This window comes from Nannospalax galili, unplaced genomic scaffold, assembly GCF_000622305.1.
Source record: "Nannospalax galili isolate Female #2095 unplaced genomic scaffold, S.galili_v1.0 scaffold364, whole genome shotgun sequence".
NCBI classification, from domain to species: Eukaryota; Metazoa; Chordata; class Mammalia; order Rodentia; family Spalacidae; genus Nannospalax; species Nannospalax galili.
Genome location: NW_008352752.1, coordinates 3,100,430 through 3,124,143, shown reverse-complemented (window position 1 = coordinate 3,124,143; position 23,714 = coordinate 3,100,430). Strand labels below are relative to the sequence as shown.

Sequence of the window (23,714 nt, the reverse complement as noted above, 5' to 3'; positions counted from 1 at the left end):
CATGCCTGACCCTGGAAATTTATTTTGAAAGCTAAAATGCATGAGGTTGGAAAGAAGGCTCAGCGGTTAGGAGCACTGGCTGCTTTTGTAGAGGAGCAGAGTTTGGCTCTCAGCACCTGCATGGCAGCTAACAACTGTCTGTAACTCCAGTTCCAGGGAACCAGAAGCCTTGGCCTCCAAGGGCACTGCACATGTATGGTGGACTTGCATACCTGCAGACAAAACACTCGTACATACAAAATATTCTTTTTTTTTTTTTTTACAATAATGAAACACTGGAGAGATGACCCAATTGTCCTTAATAAAAGAATGGATAAATCAGTAGAAAAGTTTGAATTATATACTACTCAGCTATACAAAGGACGAAACAACTTATGCATGCGACAACAGATGAGTGTAAAAATAGCTGTATTGAGTCAAAGCAGCCACACATTGACTTTATTGGTATATTAAGCACATTAGTAGTTGGAGATGGGATGAGGAATGAATTACAAAGAGGTGTTGGAGCTGTTTCTTTAAGTGTGGTATCCCAGTTGTCTATCCATGTCAAAACTCATCAAAGCATTCGTTCAAATATGTGCAGTTTGTTGTACACCGATTATACTGCAATACAGCAATTTTTAAAATAAGCGAGAAAAATTAAGCTCAAAGCAAATTAAACTCAAGACTTCAAATGTACCCAAATAGCACCCAAGGCATACAACTTGTATTTCTGCCTACAATGGAGAACCATTTTGTGGTCCTGAGCTAGGGAGGGGAATGTGGTGCATCCTCTGGAGTTCATCACTAACAGGAGAGGCAGCAGTGGAGAGGCAGATATTTAGGGAAGCCCCCTTAGAGTCCTGGGGTGGGTGGGCTGCAGATTCCTGAACAGACCCTGCTTGCATGGTAGACATATCTAGGAGATATGAGGCAGAATTTTAGTAGTTTCTCAAGCTAAAGTGATTTTAATCATGAAAGATTCTACAAAAGTTAAGATATTTTAATGCAGAAAAATAATAGTTTCATTAACAAATGGTATTGGGACAATATCTGCATGTGAAAGAATGAAGATGGCCTCCTACCTCCTACCATGTGAAAAAATGACTAAAAAATAGATTAATGGCGGGGGGGGTGGGGAGGGGGAAGGGCTGGAGAGATGGCTCAGTTAAGAGCACTGGTGCCCTTACATACATGCAGGCAATATACTCATACACATAAAAAAAAATACATATATTCTTTAAGAGCTTTGGGGACTGAAGGGAAATGTAGCTGAAGGCTGATCTCTCTGTCTATCACAGTACCAAACAAGTCCCCGGTTACAACTCTGAAAACAAGCAGAGTACAATGCAGGCGTTCACTACAAGCACATCATGGGTCAGAACGTTGCAGATTCTATGCACTACCTAAAGGAAGATGAAGATGCTTGAAAGAGGTTTCTAAGCTGGCAAAGAACAGTGTAACTCCAGACATGATGGAGATGCGTGAGAGAGCTCACGATGCTATGTAAGAGAATTCAGTTTGTGAGAAACTCAAGAGAAGTTAAAAGGAGGTAGAATTACCCCAAATATCCTTTTCCCAGTAAGATTTAGTGGCTCAAAATGAGGCAAGCTTCCTCAGAGCTCAGGAATGCACTGAGAGCTAAAACAACCTTCTAATTTTTTTTTCAGATAAAAGCAATAAACTTGGGCTGGGCATGGTGATGCGTGCCTTTAATCCCGGTGCTTGGGAGGCAGAGGCAGGCAGATTTGCTCTCTCTGAGTTCCAGGCCAGCTGGGGCTCTCGAAAAGATCAAAAGAAAAGAAAAACAAACCCTGTGGGGAGATGCCTTTGTGGGCACTGCTTGAATTTCAGTGAGAGGCTCTCAAAAACTGTAAGGTAGAGAAGTGATTGAGGAAAACATCACAAAGTCAACCTCTAGCTTACACACTCACATAGGCAAGTTACACATGTGCACATATAAAGAGAAAATAAGCTTACTCATCAGGCACACATATTATATGCATACATATTACAAAAAATACAACTACAAAAAATGGGAAAAAATATCCCAAATCCTATATATAAGGATCTAGGATCTAGAATACATATATAAAAAGCAACATAAAGACAACCTAGTCATAAAAGGACCAAAGATCAAACAGACATTTCTTTTTAAAAAATATTTTATTTATGCCAGGTGTGGTGGCGCATGCCTTTAATGCCAGCACTGGGGAAGCAGAGGCAGGCAGATCTCTGTGAGTTTGAGGCCAGTCTGGTCTCCATAGTGAATCCAGGCCAGCTGGGGCTACAGGGAGACCCTGTCTCAAAAAGACCACAATTTTTTTTATTATTATTTTTATGTGTATGAGTGTATTGGCTGCATGTGTGTGAGTGCACCCACGTTGTGCAATGCTGTGGAGATCAGAAGAGGGCTTCAGATTCTCCTGGAACTGGAGTTAAGGACGGTTTGTAGCCGCCATGTGGATGCTGGGACTCGAACCCGGGTCCTCGGCAAGAGCACTCAGTGCTCTTAACTGCTGAGCCATCTCTCCAGCCCCCTAGATATTTCTATAAATGCATACAACTCCCCATATATGTATCATGGTGCACATACACACCTACACTTACACACAATAGTACACAATGTAAGTGGAATAAAAATGTTTGCAACAGCATACTGGTATTAATGGAGAATACAAACATTTCAAATTTAAAAATAAATAGGAGCCCTTTGTCCCTCAACTATTCAACTACTATACTAAACAATGTGCAGAACAAAGATATTTGTTAAGTTCAAAGTTCAAAATCATGCGAAAAGGAACAACAAATTACTTAGCAGAAAATTTAAAAAAATATTGAGTGGTTCTTTTGAGACAGGGTCTCTCTGTAGCCCCAGCTGGCCTGGAAGTTACTATGTAGACCAGGCTGGCCTCATCTCACAGAGATCCACCTTCTTGTGCCCATGGAGGGCTGGGATTAAAGGTGTGCACCACCATGCTCAGCTCAAGTAGTTAACTTTTGATGGGAAGGAAGAGGAGCTACCAGGAAGGTCTCATAATCTAATTATAGGATGTTTTTATGTGAACATCACTTAAAAATACTTTATTATTACGTATTAGTGTATTGCCTGTATGTACGTAAATGCACCCGTTATGCAATGCTATGGAGGTCAATAGAGGGTGTTGAATTCCCCTGGAAATGGAGTTACGGTTGGTTGTTACCCACCATGTGGGTGCTGGGAATCAAACCTGAGTCCTCTGCGAAAGCAGCCGTTTCTGTTAACTGCTAAGCATCTCTCCAGCCCATGAACTTCATTTTTTAAAGGTGTATTTTTATACTTGTGTGAATTACATGTGAGATTTTAAAATATACATAAAGCAATCAAATGTCCAAAACTATGCAGAACCTATCTTTTTAATATATTTTATGTGATTATGATTATTAAGGATAAAAAATACTAATTCCAGTACTGGGCATGGTGGCATGTGTCTTTAATCCCAGCACTTGGGAGGGAGGGGCAGGCAGATCTTTGAGTTCAAGGCCAGCTTGGTCAATTCAAAGTAGGGGCAATTCAAAGCCATACCTTTCAAAAAACATACAACTTCTAAAAATTTCCAAGAGGGCCAAAGGCAGGGCTATTCCACCAGTATGGATTTTGCTTTCCATGTCAACTCTGCCCCAAGCTGAGTTCTTGGCCTGCCTTGGGATCGTTTCTCCCTGCAGTCACTCCTTTCTACCATTTGTTTCTGACCACACGTTTTTTTTGGCTTTATTCAACCCAGTTCTTCACCTGCTCAAGAGTTGTATTTGCCTGTGGACAGTGGTGCTCCTGGGGCAGGCTTGTCAGGAGAGGTGGTACTAAGCCAACAAAATTCCTTGAGTCACAATGGATTTGACAGAGTTTTTCCAAATCCAGTAATTCTAAATTTAGGGTTAGTATGGGATGGCAATGCAGCAGATTCTCATTCAGGACAGTCTTTCTCAAAGTGCAAGTTGCATGGTTCAGTCACCTGAGACACTACAGATTGTAAGCCTGGCAGACCTTTAGGGTTGAGTACCTGATATTAGAGTTCTTCAAAGCAGTCCTGACAATTCTGATTTCCCTGTTGAGTTACTGTCAGAGTTAATTTGTCTACTAAATACTGGTTTGATCCATCTATGGATACAACCTTAATGGCAAGTGGTCAGGTTTTTATATTGTCCAAGACAATCAACCAAAATAATGCATGGCAACCAAGTCATATTCAGAAAAAAAAGGGCAGAGCTAAATTTACTCAGCTGGTGTACAGTGAAAATGCTGCTAATCACAGTGAAGCAGCTCTAATACTTAGCTTCCATTAAAGAGAATACAGTCTCTGTATTTTAAAGTGTCCCTCTCCTCTCTCACTGGCCCAGTCAGCTTTACTGGGGAAAGGAGAGTAATGCCAATTTTTAAAAACCAATTGTACGGCTGGGCGTGGTGGCACACGCCTTTAGTCACAGCACTGGGGAGGCAGAGGCAGGTGGATCTCTGAGAGTTCAAGGCCAGCCTGGTCAGCACAGTGCGTTCCAGGACACCTGGGGTTACAGGGAGACCCTGCCTCAAAACAAACAAACAAACAAACAAAAAACAACAAAAAAACTAATTGAACAAAAGCGGGTGGGGGGGCAGAACCATTGTAAACAGCTGGTCTAACTCTATCAGCACCTATCAATTGTCAACTCTTTCACAGTATTTCAAGTTTGAACTGGAGTGTTTTATTTCAGGGGAAGACAATAGATGTGATTATAGTCAATCTATTTTTGGTAAATTTGTTTTCTGTAAAAAGGAACCGATTGAGGATTTTAAAACCAACTTCCTGAACTGCTTGAAATGTTACCATTGCTTAAATTTATAAAGAGCTTTCGTGACCTGAATACCTCAGTCATGCAAGCATTTGTTCTACTGCTAAAGACCTGCTGAACTGGTATCTAGGCGTTTGAGATGTGGGAAAACGCACATTCCTGGCACGCAGCCTTAATAGAGGTACACATAAGATACAAAGTCTTGCCTTGGGAAAATGAACTAGAGACTCAACTAGAAAACTTTGTTTCAGACCAGTTAAAAATGTAAAATATAGCTACCATAGAGTTTTATTGTACAGTGGTAGTTTCCACTTCTGTACCAGGAGACAATTTTTTGCACTTTCCTGAGATTGGCCTACAGCTACAGCCATATTGGACAGATGTTTTTTACTCTAAATGCGACACAGAATTACCTATCATTTCTTTGCTATGCAGATTGAATATTTTGCATGAGCATTCAAAAATGCATGTTTATAGTTTGAACTTCTTATGCTTATTGTTTTCTACCACCAAATATACTCTCTACAGATGGAAAACTCAAGTCTTTGATGGGTGGTGAGGAACGGCTCTAAAGAATCAGTTACACACAGAGAGACATATTACACATAATGTTGGGAAAGGCTAAATTCATTTTCAAAATATGTACAGGAGCAATCTTCATCTAAAAGAAGTGTTTCAGGGATTCCAAATGATCATCCTCAACAGCTGGCCCTATTTGCAAGACTTGGTCGATGGGAAACACTGTGCTTTTCTCCTCCTTATGGTTCCCCTCTATTGCCATCTTTGTGCAAGCAGAGTGGCATGCTGCCTTATCGCCGCTGCTCATTAGCCTCAAACAGCAGCAATGAAGGCAGGCAAAGTGATTAAGTGATGTGGCAGGCCACTTTCACATTTACCTTTAAAAACATCGAGGAAAATTTAAGAATGGGTAGAGACTTTACAGCAGACTGCTGCAAAGTATTTTTGAAAATGGACTTTAAAAAATATGTGTATAACTATTATCTGCATGTAAATGCACCCATGTCATTCAATTTGTGTAGAGGTCAGAATCCTCTAGAACTGGAGTTACAGTTGTCAGCCACCAATTGGGTGCTGGGAATTGAACCCAAGTCCTCTTCAAGAGCAGCCTGTGCTCTTAACCATTGAGCCATCTCTCCAGCCAAGAGTAAGGGTGTTTATTAATACTGAATAAACAATTATAAAGAAACAACAAATTACCAATTTCTGGATATTTGATTTTGCCCTAACTTTAACTTCTTGTACAAAACATATGTATGGAATTTTTAATTCAAAGCTTGGTTGTATGCTAAGAATTTTGGTTATCTTCAACTACAAATATGTTTCAGATGCCATATAACAGGCTTAGACACTTTTAAGACAAACATAGTCTAGGAGTCTCATAATATTAAAAACTGGTTCAGCTTGGTCAGAGGATGTGTGTCACAGTATGTATGTGCTCCTATGTGTATACACATTTTGCACATATTCACATGCGTGCCTATTTACTAATTTCAGTAATTATACACTAAACATCAAGATAATCTTTGATCATTCAGAAGCCACTTTTTTGGTGTAATCTCGTAGAGCCTTGATACCAATTTTATGTGTATGAGAGTGTTATCCTGTATGCATGTCAGTGCACCCCTGTTGGCAATTCCCATGGTCAGAAGAGGGTGCTGGATCCCAACCCAGATCTTGCAAGAACAGGTAGTGTTCTTAACCACTGAGTCAGCTCTCCAGCCCCTCAAATCAATTTTCTATTAAAGTCAGATTTCAATTAGAGCTTCACTACAGGTGAAGTAAGAGCACAGGTGTCTAGAAGGAAGCCTTTCTTCATCCATAGTCTGAATTTACAGAGCTGAAGTACTGGGACCAGTAGTGGAAATGGTGAGTACTAATCTTTGGGATACATTCTATGTGAACAAATGCAAAATGAAAAACCCAAGATTTATAGAATAAATGCAAACCAAAATAAAAGAGAGACCAATCCCTGACATGTGCAACAGACCAACATTCACATTTAAAATGAGACCTTTAAACTCAGTTGTGTTCTCCACCATTCCCAACTGGCAGTAGCATTCATGCACTTCCATGAAACCTACTGTGATCAGCTTGACATTTTTCTCATAAAAACAGGTATGCATATTATGTGTGCATGCATACACATGTAAATATACATACTTCATTTCTTGTAGGAGAAAGCGACAAAAAATGTCTCAAAATTCTTTTTGTAAGCTGCCAGTTAAGTAACTGGAGAATATTTGTACTTTTCTATCACAAATATTTATTTATGCTTTGCTACACACTACCCACCAAATTTGCCAAAATTTCTAGATAATGTGGCATAAATAAGTAGATCAAAAATACTTTTGAAAACATCTTCTTTATTCATTTATGCAAAGATAGTATCAGCAATAGGCAACAGGAACAAATTCTAAGTTTACAATTAATCTCCCATTTTGAAAGGTTCAGGACTTTGTCTCTTCTTTCTACCTTCTCTAAAATACTCCAACAAAATAGCAAACAAAAGTTTATTCCCTTACTTTTCCTTAAGGTCATACTGGGACAATTACAATGGGCTCTTCAGAATTTAAGTTTCACTGATATTAAGCTGGATATTTAATCACAGAGTGATACGTGTAAGAATATAGCACCAAAAAAGCTATAAACTGTAAGAAGTACAAATTTCAGGACACTTTCTAGTATACAGCCCTCTTATAAAGACTCTGTCCTTCAGATCCAGAATGGAAATTCGTTAGGAATTAAATGCAATACTGGACACGATTAAATGGAATCTTCATGTTTTAGGGGAAGGGACTAACACAAGAAAAGATCAACAAAGCACTTTAAACTCATGTCCGTGAGGCAGGTCAAATGATGCCCTTAAAACAATTTCCTTCACAATGGTACTTGCCCAAGTGCTACCTTCCTCCTAGGCCCTAAATGCTCATACAGGTGCTTGCCTACTTTATAGCCTGGAGCAAATCCTGACAGAACGGGAATGTGGATTAGAAAAGACTGGGTGCAAAGGGGTCTCTGCCGCTTTAGGTGTCTGTCACGATGCACAATATCCAATGAAGAAACCATCTAATCTAAAAAACAAATTCTGTCTTCAGCACATTCTTGGGATACATTCATGAAAAAAATTCTATTGTTTAGTAATGTCAAAATTACCTACTCTGTTCTGGGCGTATTTTACTTTATAAAAGGAAATACAATAGACTAGCAAAACTAAAAATCTATTTACTCTGTAACACAACTAGTATTTTCAATGTTTTTATAAAAACATTTTTCCAGGCACTCTGATTAACTTCTGTATGACATAAAAATTTCAGCATTCTTTAATAGCAATATTTTGCACAATTTTAAGACAGCCATTGAGTTTAGCATTTTAAGAAAAAAAAGTAAAAAGGAGAATGTTCTCACTAGGAAGCTTATACACGTAGTTACGTTTAGTCTGTCTTGGGTTTTTAAAAGAAAATTATACCCAGAATTTTAGATATCCTAATTACTATTCCAACCAAACAAATAGGATATGTATGTGTATATGTGTGGATTCTAGATAAAGGATAAAATCTTTTGTATAAATGTATGACCCACTGATTGTTTAGAATCTGGTTTCCTGGGTTGAGATAAGGAAGACTCCAATAAAGCTAACTATATGTTGAGTTCCACTGATTAAAAATTCAGCTCTAAAAATTCTGCTCTTGTGGTAAATTTTTAGACAAATAACAAATGTAAAGCACAGTACTGTAAATACTGTACTGTTCACACATATTTGGAGAAGTGAAATGCCTGTATTCAAATTATCAAAATTCTGACCTTTCAAAATAGGTTTAAAAAAGTCTTTTCTTGAAAATTAGTACTTGTTTTTAAACTCTTAAAATGCCAATTTCAATAAAAAGTCCTTAAGGTGACTCTTAAAAGTTAGTCCTTTCAGCTATTTTCAATTATTTGAAAAAATTCTTTTTTACTGTATACTTCCAATTATTTTTCAAACTATATACTGAACATAGAACTAGTTTCTAAATATGTATCTAATGAACAATTTTAACAAAAAATAAAACTAGGCAATATAATGTAACTTCTCTAGAAAGTCTGAGTGTGATCTGTCGAAGTTTAGAATTAAGTTTCTGTAACAATTAAAACCTTTCAGTCTCATCTTAATATTCAAAACCAGCAACTTCCTGAGACTAGAAAGTTAGCAGAGATGATTTAAACAGATTTAAGCACTGCCCGACTTCTTCTGAAGTGGTGCACTCTTTTATCCTAGAAGAGAAAAAGTCATTTTAAATCATTGAAATTTTCATACTACCACTCTTAACCCTAAAAGGATTATGAAATAACTAATGCCTTATTTTAGGTTTAAATATAATTAATAATGAGAACAAAAGGGAGATCCTTTGGTGGAAGTCTCTCCAACATTGACTAGGCTTTGTTAAACAGTTCAATTAAAAAGAAATCTCCATAAACTCAGAAATAGGAATTAGAATCAGTATCCATTTAGATAATGATTTCCCAGTAGTGTTCCAAAGAGAGCTAGTGGAAAATGTGATTCTTAAAACTATTGTTTTCTACATTTTTATTACTTTTACTCATTTGATACAGAGAGGAATACACGTGCGTCATGGCATATATGTATGTGGAGACAGGACAACTTGTGGGAAGTCAGTTTTCTTCTCTACCTGTGGGTCCCAAAGATCAAACACGTCCTCAGGCTTAGCAGCTAATGTATTTACCTGCTAAACCATCTTCAGAACAATTACATCTGAAAGAACAACACTCTAATCTGAAAATCCTGTTTTTTGCTAAAAGTTCCAAGTCTTGTAAACTTAAAGGCTTATCCTTAATTTTTGAAGATGTATTTTTCTTTACGCTTTATGAAGCAATGGTTAAGAAAATTTTAAATGTCTTAAGGGGATTGGTCCTAGGAGCCCCCATGAATATAAACATCTAGAAGTTGCTCAAATCTCCTAAAATATCTTTTGTGCATATATCTTTTGTGACCCCCTGTGTACTTTAGATTTCCCTTCATGTTCTAAATAACACAGAAACAGCTTTAGTGTACTGTATAGAGAATAACAACAAGAAAAAAATAATCTGTGCATATTCAGTACAATTTACAAAAATCCACATGTAAATGGTAGAATTTAAGTATGCAGAACCTATGGATATAAAGGACTAACTTCCATATAAAGTATTTCCTTCACTCTGTTGCTTCTAGAGATGCAAATACAAGGAAGCAAAGCTTTAGAAAGTGGAATGGAGCTAATAAACCATTAACAATATGTTTTCCTGGACTAGTTTAACTGCACTCTTTTTCTAAGGACCAGATTCATCCATTATATAAAGAAGGGCTAGAGAGATGGTTCAGTTGGTCAAGTTCAAGTATGAGGACCTTTCAGATTCCCTAGCACCCACATAAAAAAGCTGGCCTTAGTGGTACACTACATGATCCTATCACAGGGGTTGAGGGTGGGGGGCAAAGGGATAAGCAGATCCCTGAAGCTCACTGGCTGGCCAGCTTAGCCAGATCAATGAGCTCCAGATTCAGTACTAGACCTTGTCTCAAAAAATAAGGTGGAGAATGATCAAGGAGGACACTTAAAAGAAGTCGACCTCTGGCCTCCACATACACCTGCATATACTCCCTACACCCAAGTACGTAACACATACAGAGTGTCTTTTCATGTGACCTAGGTAATATCCTATTTAGGTTGAGGCCTAGGAAAGTGGTACCAACAAACATTTTCAAAGGTTATATAGGAAAAGGGGTTATGAAGGGGGTGGAATTAAAACAAAGAATGAGGTTTACCATGGAAATAAGTGCATTCAAATATCTAGATGCATTCAATTTCAATAAAACACTTAGATTAAAATAGGTCTAAGGCTGGAAACATGCCTCAGTGGAGAAAGTGCTTACTAAGCAAGTGTGAGGCCCAGAGTCTGGATCCCCAGAACCTATGAAATGCTGGGCAGGCATGGTAATCCCAGTACTTAGGAGGTAGAGAAAGAGGAACTCCAGGGAAAGCTGGAATAGGTGAGAAACCCTGTCTTAATAAATGAAATGGGACAGTCACTGAGAAAGAAACCTGGTATCAACTTGTCAACTTCATGCCTACAGAGACAGGTGCGCGCACACGTGAACCTACATAGATGCAAAAAAAAAAAAAAAAATCCCACAAACAAACCAGACCCAGACAGATGACAGAAAGCTGCTAATTTCTGACTCCTAACTAAAGCAGCAGAAAACTGGAGTTCCAAGGGAAGTCTTTCTCTAATAATAGGTAAGAACTCAATTTGAAAAGATTTTGTATCCATATTATACACATATATTAACTTATTATCTTAAAAAAACTTTCCCTGCTGGGCATGGCAGTGCACGCCTTTAATCCCAGCACTCAGGAGGCAGAGGCAAGCAGATCTCTGGGAGTTCAAGGCCAGCCTGGTCTACATAGTGAGTTCCAGGCCAGCTGGGGCTACAGGGAGACCCTGTCTCAAAAAGACCAAAAAGAAAAAATTTTCCCTTAACACAATATTCTCTCCACTGGACTAACCAATTCAGACTCAGAACTAAAAGGACCCTAGAAACCTTCATCTCTGTGTATCCTCATTTTACACTTGTAAAAGTTGAGAGTCCTGGGGGGGCTGGAGTGCAGCTCAGTGGTACTGCACATGCTTAACATGTACAAGTCTCTTAGTTCTAGCCCTAGAACTACACTGCCACACACATTAAAAAGCAAACAAAAGAAAACTGGAATCTTATGATGTAAGTGGTCTGTCCAATGGATTGGATAAGACCCAAGATTAGAAACCAAATCTTTTCTAAATGAAAGCATTCATGTTCTCTTCTACTTCACCAAATCTGAATTAATTTCCTTTTCTTCCTGCTTGGCTATTTTCAACCCCTTGATTTTATTCCCTTTTCCTCTCTACACTGTTCAAATACATTACCTGCATAGTTCTTTTGTTATCCTTAGTTCAATAGTTATCAACTACTGCTACACTCTACTTTCCCAAATTTTTCTTTTACTGTTTGGTCACACTGTTGTTTTATCTGTCCCTACTTTCCCATGTACTAGGATTAAAGTTGTGGTGTGTACCACCATACCACCTGTCTGCTTTCTCTTATGAACTCTTTACTAGTTTATTTCCATGTTTGCTTATTGGTATGTGTGTTTGCTTGTGTCTGGGTGCACTTGAGTAAGCTCAAAGTTGACCTTGACAGTCTTTCTTGATCACTTTCTACCTTTTCTTAGAGGCAAGGTTTATCAATTCAACCCAGAGATCAGGTTAGCCAGTTTGTTGAGGATCTTTCTCTGCCTGCTGAGGGCTGGAATTGCAGGTAAGTTGCCATGTCCATTTGCTGTTTATGTGAATTCCATGTCAAACTCAGGTTTGCATGGTGAGAGCTTTATCCAATGAGCTATTTCCCTAGCAGCTCATAAACCCTTTAAATAATTTTCTGCAAAGTGTTCTTCCCTAAAGGCAAACTGTATTACATATTGAGATTCGAGCAGCCTCAGACAGTTAGGTGTAACCTAATCTTAATGTTTTATTGGGTTATAGTCAAATGTCAACAATTCAATTAAACACTGTAACTAATTTCAAAAACATGTACCATAGGAAAAAAGATGGTTCAAAGTTAGCATATGTATGTTTTAGCTCGCATACTATTTCCCTACCTTGAAGTAGTCTTCTTGAGTAACCACAGTGCTTCTCAATCTGTTCTCAGGATTAAATAGACAAGAGACTACTGTCTGTATGCTTCGGTCCACAGATTTCTAAAATATGTAAGTTAAAGACTACTTGTTTTGCTTACTGTTAATGATTTTGAGTTTATTGAGCATATACACATATTTCTAAGGAATTCTTACACAATTTGTAATCATTACCATTTTTATCATCTATATCTAAGTTTTCTCCCAAATTAACACTTTAGTATCTTAGTGAAAGAACACTGGTTTAAAAGAGCTGAATTTATTAAAACTCCATGATATTTTTCTTGAGGTATTTTTTTCCTAGTAAAGAAAAAACTAGGAGCTTTAATATTTCAAGGAAAAATACCCAGGACAAAATCTGGTAGTATAATTATATTTTATGCAAGTTATTTCAATTTGTATGTATGTTTTGAGGCAAGGTCTCAGGGAGACAGGCAAGGCCTCAAGTCTGCCACATAGCCAAGGCTGCTTCTGAACTCCTTATTCTCCTATGGTCACCTCCGAAGTGTAGGAATTTTAAGTACACCCTTACTGTGGCCTTTTTTACAAAATTTAAAACTGAATATGAAATCAGGGGATTTTTTGCCCATGGTTCAGTATTTCTTTTTTTCCTTCATTAAGAAAAACACAGATGAAGGATCCCACCAATGAAATCTTTCAGTATTGTACACATTCCCTGAACATCAATTACTTTTACCTGTTCAATAGTATGTATTAGAATTTGTGAGGATAGGAACAAGGAAAGCAATTGTCTAGTTCAGTTTTGTTTACTATGGACTCCACCATTTGGCTAACTAAATGATTAAATTGTAAAAGGGCAAGATAGACATAATTCATACTAATTATTCTCGCAATGGTTAAAATTAATGCAGAAACCTGCCTACTGAATTCTGCCAAATCATACTGATATAATAACTAAAGCACGATTTAAGAAAAATACCAATGAAATTGGAAGAGAGAATCAAACAGGATCAGAAACTGTATATACACAGTTTCATTAGCTCTTAGATCAATCACTGAGTTAGTCTCCTAAATTCTGCAGTTTATGACTTTGTTTTAAATCTGGGCAAATATGCCTTCTTCTCAAAGGACCATTATTAAAAACTTAAATAAACATAAAATATGAAAATCAGTAAATAAAGTTAGGTATTTGCCTTTTGTGGGCCATTTCCAGAGGCTGCGGTAGCTTCATGAACTGAGCATTCATTTGGCAAAACTTCAGTTCCTGGATCAACTTCATTGCAGTGGTAGTTAACAGCTGTATAAGCCTACATTTAAAATGATAAAAAGTATAATTAACAAGAAACACAGATATATTTCTAAAGTAATCTGTTCTTCAAAAGGCTGAGCTACTATGGAAAGTTTTAATGCTGCTTGTGTTGAAATTCAGTTACAATTTCAGAAACTGTTTTCAACTGAATAGCTGAAGACTTTTATTTTAAAATGTCTTCTAAGTGTCAACATCATTAGAATCAGCAAGAATCTAAGAAAAATAAACTATAATATGTAGTAATGGAGGACCTGAGAATTCTCTTAGTACATTTTCAAATATCCCATCTTTATGAAAGGTAGGTTACAAAAGCTTAGTTGTTCTAAAATTAGTATCCTTTTGCTTCTTTTATATAGTATCAATAGTAAAACATTTCTATTTTTCTTCAGCATATTTTTCTATAGGTAGCAAAACAGAGGCAGATTCTAGAAGACTGAATGCTAATTCTAAATCTGTATTACTACTATTTCCTTGGATTAAATATTCTACCAAGAAGCAACTAAAATGTCACTGTATATAAATAAAGTAGCCACTGCTTTGACATACAAAAACAACGTAAGAAAAAGCAGCTTCTCTCATGTTAGTAAACTGAGTTACCGGAGGTATAACATAACTCCTTTGTTCCCCAGCAGACCACTGCGGTGGCATCTTAAAAAAAAGAAATAAAAATTCTTTAAACATTTCGCTTTATAAAATGTGTAAGACAATCATGAAGTATTTATCATGCTGGCTCCTTTGTTATAATAAACACTACAAAAGACAAGAGGCATTCAGAAAAATTTAAAAGATAATGACCCTTGGAAATTATCATAGATATGGTCATGGGTCATAAATATGGTCATTTCTATAGGAAGAAATTCATAGAATTACTTTTTGCAGTATCCAGCAAAATTAAACACTATCAAACAGAATTTGGTGCTGTAAAACCAGGGTAATAAGTTCATTTCAATCTATCCTATAAAAATTCTAAGTCTGGATGTTTCAGATATTTGACAGAAATTAAAGAACACATTGAAAATAGAAGACCCCAAACCTTAGTAGTTCTAAACAAAGATTTTCCTTGTCAAAATATTCCTTTATGTTTAACTAATATAGAGGCTGGAATTAGAGACTGTTTATCCTTTAATTTTAGATAGAGTAACACAGTACTTGAGAAATTTATATAAATAAAGGCCACAATTAAGTTACTTTCCTTCTCTTTCCTTTAAATTACCTGATAATTATAAACAGGCAGTTGATATCCAGTGATGACCTGAACTGGTGAATTTGGGTAAGGAGGATATGCCTGAGAACAAGTTCACAGAAAGACTGGGTTAACAAAGTAAATTTGTTTAGAAAAATCAAGTATTACTCACAATATAACAAATAGAATTTTAAAAATTTGTTATGAACAGCAATGCAGGATTCTAAAACAAAGGATTTAGCTTCATGAGAAAATATTCCCTATCAAACATTAAGACTTTTGGGAAAGAAGGAGTAAAAGATAAATAACAATGTAAAGGACTGCTTTTCCAACCCAGTGTTTTGTTGTACATTGGCAACAGGCTCTAGTAGGACGTATTTCTATGTAAGTAAAATTAATACACTATTTCTTTATAAAATTTCTTTTAGGAAACATGTATTCTTAAAAATATTTGCAGATAATCTGTAGTATTCCTATGTAGTATTTAAGTCTTTTTCTGTACATAATTTCTAACAATTAAGGGTATTACAATGTAAAACTGGAAAAGAGATAAATACAGTTATCTTGTATGCTTCAGTATTTACTGACTGAAAACATTAAGTAGCACACATGAATAATGAGAACCAGTAATGATTCACAGTAAATGTTAGAATTAAGTAGGAATTTTCTTCTAAGTCATATTTAGAACAAGAAAAAAAGAGAGAAGATATACTCTGTATTTCAGGCAGATAGAAAAGAAACTATATAGATACTATAGAAGGAGTTCTGCATTATTTCTTTTCTGGAAAAGAAAATGTCTTTCAAACTAAACAAAGTAAAATTAACCAATAATAAGGATGTTTAGCATCAAGAAACATAGTAAAAAATTTAAATATTAACCTAGATTATCTATAAACTAAGTTTTTCTAGCAGTTAATTTGCCTAAAGTACATTAAAAAAATCTATCCGTTCTAAAACTAAGAAAATACCAGGTATTAGCAACCTATTTGAGGAGGCATTTGGAAATCACTGTAAATAAAAAATAGCTAGACAAACTGATAAACTTTGGGAAGAATAAACTAAGGGGATATACAATGCTGTCTTCAATTAAGGAATTACCATGTGGGGGATAAAAAAGCAAAAGATTAATCATATGTAGCTACTGAGGTTCTAGAATACAGGCTTACAAACTACACAGAGGCAGTAAGAATCCAGTAAGAATGAGACAAAAGGAACAGATTTCTCATTACTCAAAGTATTCCAAAACGGACTGTACCATGACTTATAAAAACTGCAGATATAATCTGAAAGGCTAAGAAAAGTATAATAAACTAAAGAACAGGAATGCAGACAATTCTTACCTGAACATACTGAGTTATAGGATTCATCATGGTTGGAGGCTGCATATATGTTTCAGTGTTTGGGTTACTCCAAACACTCTGAAACTGTGGTGGAGGAGGAGGAGGATTAAAAATCAAAGGACGTGGCTGCACATGATAAGAACCTTTAAAAAAAAAATAAAGTAAAAAGAGAACAAAACTTACTGGTAAGTCTCTGAAAATCTAAGCCAGTTCAACAAGAATAATTTCTTTTTGTACTCACATAAATTTTGTTTCCTGATTGCAGGGCCAAGTTTCAGCTTTTTACCATGGAAATTTACCTGTGACTGAAAAGAAAATGGTTAACAAAAACCACAATTTTAATTCTTTAACACCAAGACTTGGGTAAGTACTGCAAGTCTTCTAAAATTCCCATTATCAGAGATCATTGATTACCTCAAAACAAAATTTATTGACATAAATCTTTACTTACCACCTTTTACTCTAATCAAGTGTCAAGTAGCAAGTGGAATTTAACTAAAATCCTTTCATTCCATTTCTAACTGGTTCTAGTTCCTGCAGCTAGATGTCCCTAAATAAGCAGGTTCTAGAGCAAGTTATGTAAGATTAACACTTATTTTAAACAGAAACACAAGAGTAATTATTTCTGTATTTTATATAAGATTATGTATGCTCAAGGACATAAACACCACTAAATAATGCCTCAATAAGCTAACTAAGAGCATTTTTCAAAACATGGTTACTTACTTCTACTATCTTCTGTACATCCACGTCATTATAAAATGAAACAAATCCATAGCTAGAAAAGCAGATAAAACATTAAAAAAAACAGCACTACTAGTAATAAGTTTAGAACATCTAACATCCTTAGGCTGGGAAGATGGCTTGGTATAAGACTTCAAAATGGTATTTTAAAAAGATATTTTATTGCTGGGCATGGTGGCGCACGCCTTTAATCCCAGCACTCGGGAGGAAGAGGCAGGCGGATCTCTGTGAGTTCAAGGCCAGCCTGGTTTATACAGTGAGCTCCAGGACAGCTGGGGCTACAGGGAGACCCTGTCTCAAAAAGACAAAAAAAATTATTATTACTTTATGTGTGTGTATTGCCTGCATGTAGGTAAGTGCACCTGTGTCATGCAATGCCCACGGAGGATGAAGAGGCTGTCAGATCCCCTGGGACTGGAGTTACTGACAGTTGTTAGCTCCCATGTGGGTGCTGGGATTCGAACCTGGGTCTTCTGCAAGAACAACCAGTGTTCTTAACTGCTGAGCCATCGCTCCACCCCAGTATTTATTTATTTATTTATTTATTTATTTATTTATTTATTTATTTCAAAAGACAGGGCCTCCCTGTAGACCAGCTGGCCTGGAACTCAGTACATAGACCGGTTGACCTCTATCTCAAATATGCCTGCCTCTGCCTCTTGAGTGCTGGGAGTGAAGGCATGTGCCATGAAGTCCAGTCAAAATAGGTGTTTGTAATACTTATAAAATTTGTAGCTTTGAAATAAAAGAAGTGGCAATAATGAAAAAATGAACAGACTGTGATAAATACTTGAGATGTAAATAACACGTCCCCTATAAATGACTATTTTCTTCTGCCTGATTTGTTAGAATGTACTAAGATTAAAGTAGTATAGGAATCTCATAAATAAAATTAATAAAAATTTGTTTATGAGCTTAAATTTATTATCTAAGGCAAAACAACTAAAATTTAAGATACCATAAGACATGAAAAAAACAATTCTTTGCTAATCCATTTATATGAAATATACAGCAAATATTGAAATACAAGTATTACATAAGTAATCAAAGGGATTAAAAAATTCTACCAAGAAACATAAATGTTAAGAATACCCATTTTGAAGTCTTCTGATTTCAAGCCATCTCCCAGCTCAAGTTCAAATTTTTAAAATAGTTTATAGCAAACATGTTTTACTTACCCTTTTGACACACCAGTTCGATCAGTGATTATCTTCACTTCTTTTACTGAACCATATCTAGCAAAGAAACTTCTGATTTCAGTTTCATCCATCTATGGAAAAGAATTGAACTTAAATAATAAAAATTAAGCATTCAAGAGTTTTATTTATAAAAGGATATTTGATTATATGGAAGTCAGTATCAACCTGCATGCAATTAACCGCCCCCAAACCCTTTAAGGTTTACAACAAAGCCCAAGTTCCATTATTCACAACATTTAAAATAAGTAATTACAATTTTTATTTATTGAGCCTGGGTCTCACTACGTTGCCCAGGCTCATCTTGAACTCCTGGGTTCAAGAGACTGTCCCACCTTTGCCAGCCCCCTACCCAAGTGGCTTGGAATACAATCACATGCCACTGTATCTAGCTTCCCATTGCATTTTAAAATGTAAATAAATATGAATACAATACCCTAACATCAATTCCACCAACAAAAACAGTGTTTGGCATGATTTTGCCTTCTGGTAAAACATATCCTTGGCTGGTGGTAGCTGATGAGGACTGGGTGCTGGCCTCCCTGGAGATGGCTGAATTTGAAGTCTCAGGAGTTACAGCAGACTGTAATTCGGGAAAGCACGCACCTTAAGCTATATATACAGACAAAAACTACAAACAATGTGCAACATGTACTTTTCACTTAAAAGCATATTTTATGTCAGTTAGTTTCACTGTAAATTGGTCACTAACAACTTAGTTTAGCCTTAGAACTTAAAGCATTAGAGAAGTCTGACATGAAAATTTGACAAAAGGGTGGAATATTTTCTTCTATATAATACTGGCATCTTTTGTAGTAAAACTTTGTATTTTATGAAAATACTACATTGGGTGAATTGGGTGAAAAGCTCAGATACGTGAAAACTACAATGACTAAAATTATGTAATATACTGATAATCCTTCATTTTACTGAGCATGTTAAAAAGCATGATAGAGCATTTTAAAAACCAAAGTAAACAAAACAGTTGTTCAAAACCCCAATAGAGACAAGTATCAAAGTCTTAAGTCAAATGTTTTTCTTTCCCTTTCCATTTATCAATTTAAGGATGATTTCTTTTACACTCCCAAATTTTAATGTTTTCCTTACTAGAAATAAATTGTGACAACCTTGTATATATCACAATTCCTGCCCAAAAGAGGGGCTATAATCAATTCTCTTCCTTAATACCATGATATTTAGAGCATGTTTTGAAACAGCATCTTGCGTCTGGCCAGAGAGCTGTGCCAGATTATAAGAGGTTGTTAACACACTGATTCTCAATACCAAGGCACCAAGGCAACATTTACTGCCTAGAGACATTTCCAGCACTTGGTAGGTATGCAGCTAGGAATACTACTCAATATCCCATGATCCCAACAACAGCCCTCCACAACAACAAAACTACCGGACTCAAAATCTGAACAGGGTTGTAGCTGAAAAATTCTGTTATAGTTCCATCAGAATTGAAGAGGAAAATTATTGTTGGCCAACAACTTGCTTCTTATTGTTCAGCAAAATGATTCTTTTCAGGATCTTGGTTTCCTTGCTTGAAAACTAGGTGATAAAGAAAAGATCTCAGATGTCTTTTAATTGTATTCTGTATACAAAAGTAAAATGGATGTTCGAGAATAATTTAGTAAGGAGGAAAATAAATCACTAAATATTCTAAGATTTGGGTTTAAGCTTTACAAATAGGTTGCCTGCTTAATTGGGGTAAATATAAAATTGGCACCATCATTTTAACAGTGTAATAGTATATTAAGGAAGGCACCACCACTGTATCCTGGTCCTATCCAGTAGGTGGCACTCAAAGATAACAAAGCAAAGTACTCCATTTTAACAAGACCTGAACAGCAGACTTTTAGTGTGCTTAATATACACTGTTATTTTAAAAAATCTACAATCAATAGATGTCCTTTGGTTACTTTTAAACTATGACAAAAAACACTCTAAAAATAGGATAAGGAAAGTATGATGTTAATGCACATTTATTTTAAAGACAGGGTCTTATGTTGCCAAGGCTGGTCTGGAACTCCAGGGTTCAAGTGATCCTCTTGTCTCAGATCCTCCCCCTACCCCCAGCTGAAAATTACCAGCACTGAGCCTAGCTAGAAAAATGTAATCTTTTTTTTTTTTGACAGAGTCTCTGGTAGCCCCAGCCCACCTAGAACTCACTAGGTTGACGAGGCTGGCTTCGATCTCAGAGATCTGCCTGCCTCTGCCTCCCAAAAGCTGGGATTAAAGGCCATCATGCCCAGTGTGAAAAATGTAATCGTACCCATCAACAGAACACACTAGCATAATGAAAACAAATTGCATTAAATTTAAGGAAGAATTTTTTTTTTTTTTTGATTTTACCTTCAAATGAGTTGTGGATTTTGAAATGAGAAATATCAGGATATGAAGGATGAACTTGGAGGCCATAATATACAAATTTCCTTCACTATTACTTACAGTAATATATTTCCTGTTATATTTGGGTATCCACATAACAAAAATAACTACAAGCTAAGTCTAAGTGCATGCCACACAAACAAGGGCTTGAATACCCAGAACTCAGGTAAAGTCATGCGTTGTAATCCTAGAGCAAAATGAGAGACTGAGACAGAAGAGCCCTTGGAAGCAGATGGGCCAGTTAGTCTGGCTTACACAGCAGTGAACAAGAAACCCCATTCTTGAACAAGGCAGAAGCTGAGGACTGACAAGAGGTGCTGTGGCACATGTGAGCTTACACTCACATACAAACGTACACACACACAGAGATTTTAAAAAAATATATAGTAAAGGTAATGGGAAGGAGCCTATCAAGAGAGAAGGCTAAAATTAAGGAAATAAAAATCAAAATGAGAACTAATTAAATTCAAAAATGGATTCTTTCGTTGGGAGCATCCAAATAAAGAATGTAAATCTCTATAAAACAACTTTGAGAACAAATGCTGTTTTTCCACCCTGAGAATGTACAGAAACACCAAAAATAATGGTAGACAGAAAAGGCACAGGAGAAAGATAAATTCAAATATTTTTCTTAAGAATCATTTTCAGAGAAAAGTACATTTCTTAAACGCATTTTACAAAGTTAATACTTCAGAATGGCTAAGTCTCATCAGTAATAGTACATCTTTCCCATTTGTAGAGGTGCAAAATTTCAGCAGCACATTACAAAGTCCTCAAACTAAGCTACTTAGATTGGAACTGCCAGGCTGGTCCATTCTTAAGAAATGTTAGCATCTGATAAAATACAGCATTTTTTTTTTAACCAAGTAAAATAGAAGCAGATGAATCTTATTTCCTGTCAACCTAAATCTACCATCAAACTTAAGAGTTTAAGCGTTCCACTGAAGTTAGGAATATGTGCACTTCTATAATACCACTTTTGATCCTTTTCACTACATACTATACAGGATAAATATTAATATAGTTTTTAGAAAGAAAAAGTAGAAAGGTGGATTGAGATTTTGCTAGAAAATTAAAAAGCTAATAACCCATGGTTAGCTTCACCAGTGACTTAAAAAGGAGCTCTACACACTATCAGTGGGGAAATAAAACAGTACACCAGTTACCAAGAGTAGCTAAAAAAAACTTAATTTAAAATAGTTATGAAAAGGAGCACAACTCTGCCATGCACAGGACACTAGTCTCTGCACCTGGGAGTCAGAGGCAGGTGGATCTCTGGGCGATTCAGGCCAGCCTGGTCTCCATTAAGACCAAAGAAATAAAATAAATAAGTAATAATTTCACAGAGCAATTCTACTTTTGACAATTTACTTCCTAGAACACTACAAGCACACCAAAACATTTACACAGCACTAATTCATTGTAGTATTGTTTTAATATTTAAAAAAGCTGTACAGCATAATGCCTAATTAGCTGTAAAGTCGCATTATATAGTATGGTACACCTTACACAAATTTAAGATTTATGTATCTGCCTGTAATACAAGCACACGAACAACCTAAAAGAGCATATATAGACTTCTTGAGGCAGGGGTCTTGCTAGGTAGGCAGTCTAGTCTGGCCTCAAACTTGCAATCACCCTGCCTCACGTTCCAGGGGCTGAGATTATAGGCCTAACCCAGAAAACTCGGCCCCAAACTTAATAGCGGTTATAGGTACTGCGATTAAAGTGAGCCTCTATTTTCTTATTTATTTTCAAAGAGTACGTACGGCTTTATAATCAGCAAGTCCCATTTCCTAACTTTACCTCCAATAATGGAGTGGAAAATGGTCCAAAATTACTTGTAACAACTCACTTCGACTTTTAATCATTGTGGATAAAACATACTTTACAATATTTACACAAAATATTCCAAGTTTAGCATTTATGTTCTGACATAAACTGAAGGAATTTCCTCCCTTTAGCTCTCACATTAAAGCTTATTGTGCAAAAGAATAGCAACCAACAGAAAAGCCCGTGTCTGTGAGCTAGTGGTAGGCAGCCTGTTCTGGACTTATCGATTGCTCTGCCGCCGTAGCCAGCCTGGAACTGGCAACCCAGGGGTGGGGGGTGGGGGTGTCCTAGATCCGACCGCAGACCAACGCCTCACGGAGGCTTTCCCACCCGAGTCGCTCGCTCCTCCCCCCTCCCCCACCTCTGGCTTCAAACGCACAGGGCTGGAAGCCCGCCCCTCCGCCTCCGAACTAAGACGCCACCAATCGCATCCTGCGGAATTTCCCGCCTTCCGCCTCCCCATTACCAAATTGGTCAGTGGGAGCAGGCCGCGTTCTTCAGCGAACCTAGTCCCGTACCCGGAGGGCGCGACGCCAAGCCACCTGGCGGACCAGCAGGCGCCAGTTCTAGCCCTGGAGACCGCGGCGTGTGGTGGGGGCGGGGCGGGGCACGGCGTGGGGTGGAGCCTGGTGTGGGGCTGGGCGAGCCGAAGCGCAGGGCACGAGTGGGGGCAGGGCGGGCGAAGAGTCATCTAGGCCCAGGGCCCGTCCAGCCCGCCGGGCCTGCCCGCTATCCCCACACCCATCTCCGCAGTTTGAAGGCGAAGGTGGGAAAAAGGCATCGAGGGCCAGCCAAGGTCACGCACACGGCCCGCCGAGAAGGGGCCTGAAGCGCTCAGGGTCGCTCTCGCCTGAGGCGTCGCCCGCTGCGCCCTCCCCTCAGCGTTTTGTAGGCCTCGGGCTCCGGGCTCTGCATTTTGCAGGCCTCCACCTGGCAACTGCCGGACGGGCACCCCAGAACTAACCATGGGGGGGGCTGCTCTGAGCTCCCGTCCGCGTCCCCCGTCCTCACACTCGGCTCACAGCTGGCGTCCACCCGCGAGGAGCCGCGGCTTCGGCTTGCCTCGCCTCCTTCCTGGGGCCTGCCCTCAACTCACCATGATGGCGGCCACAGTTCCAGGCGACGAAGCTCAAGGCGGAGCGGAGGCTGCGTGGCACCTCGGGCCGTGAGGTGCGCGGCGGGGGCTGCCTGACCTTCAACAGGCGAAGACGCCCAGGCCGGGGTAGAGGGGAAGCCGGAGGAGCCGGA

General features: G+C 37.7%; 1 protein-coding gene across 1 annotated transcript; it reads right to left on the bottom strand.

Moving 5' to 3' along the window:
- Positions 1-8,767: 8,767 nt before the first annotated feature.
- Dazl (deleted in azoospermia like) lies at positions 8,768-23,157 on the bottom strand. The gene is made up of 11 exons (XM_008849971.2): positions 22,933-23,157; positions 18,676-18,822; positions 18,222-18,313; positions 17,026-17,077; positions 16,541-16,604; positions 16,300-16,442; positions 14,990-15,061; positions 14,374-14,424; positions 13,661-13,774; positions 12,471-12,569; positions 8,768-9,054 (listed from the first exon to the last, which is right to left on the bottom strand). Exons 1-11 carry the CDS (start codon positions 23,155-23,157, stop codon positions 9,001-9,003), a joined length of 1,113 nt encoding a protein of 370 aa, XP_008848193.2. The 3' UTR covers positions 8,768-9,000.
- Positions 23,158-23,714: the final 557 nt, after the last annotated feature.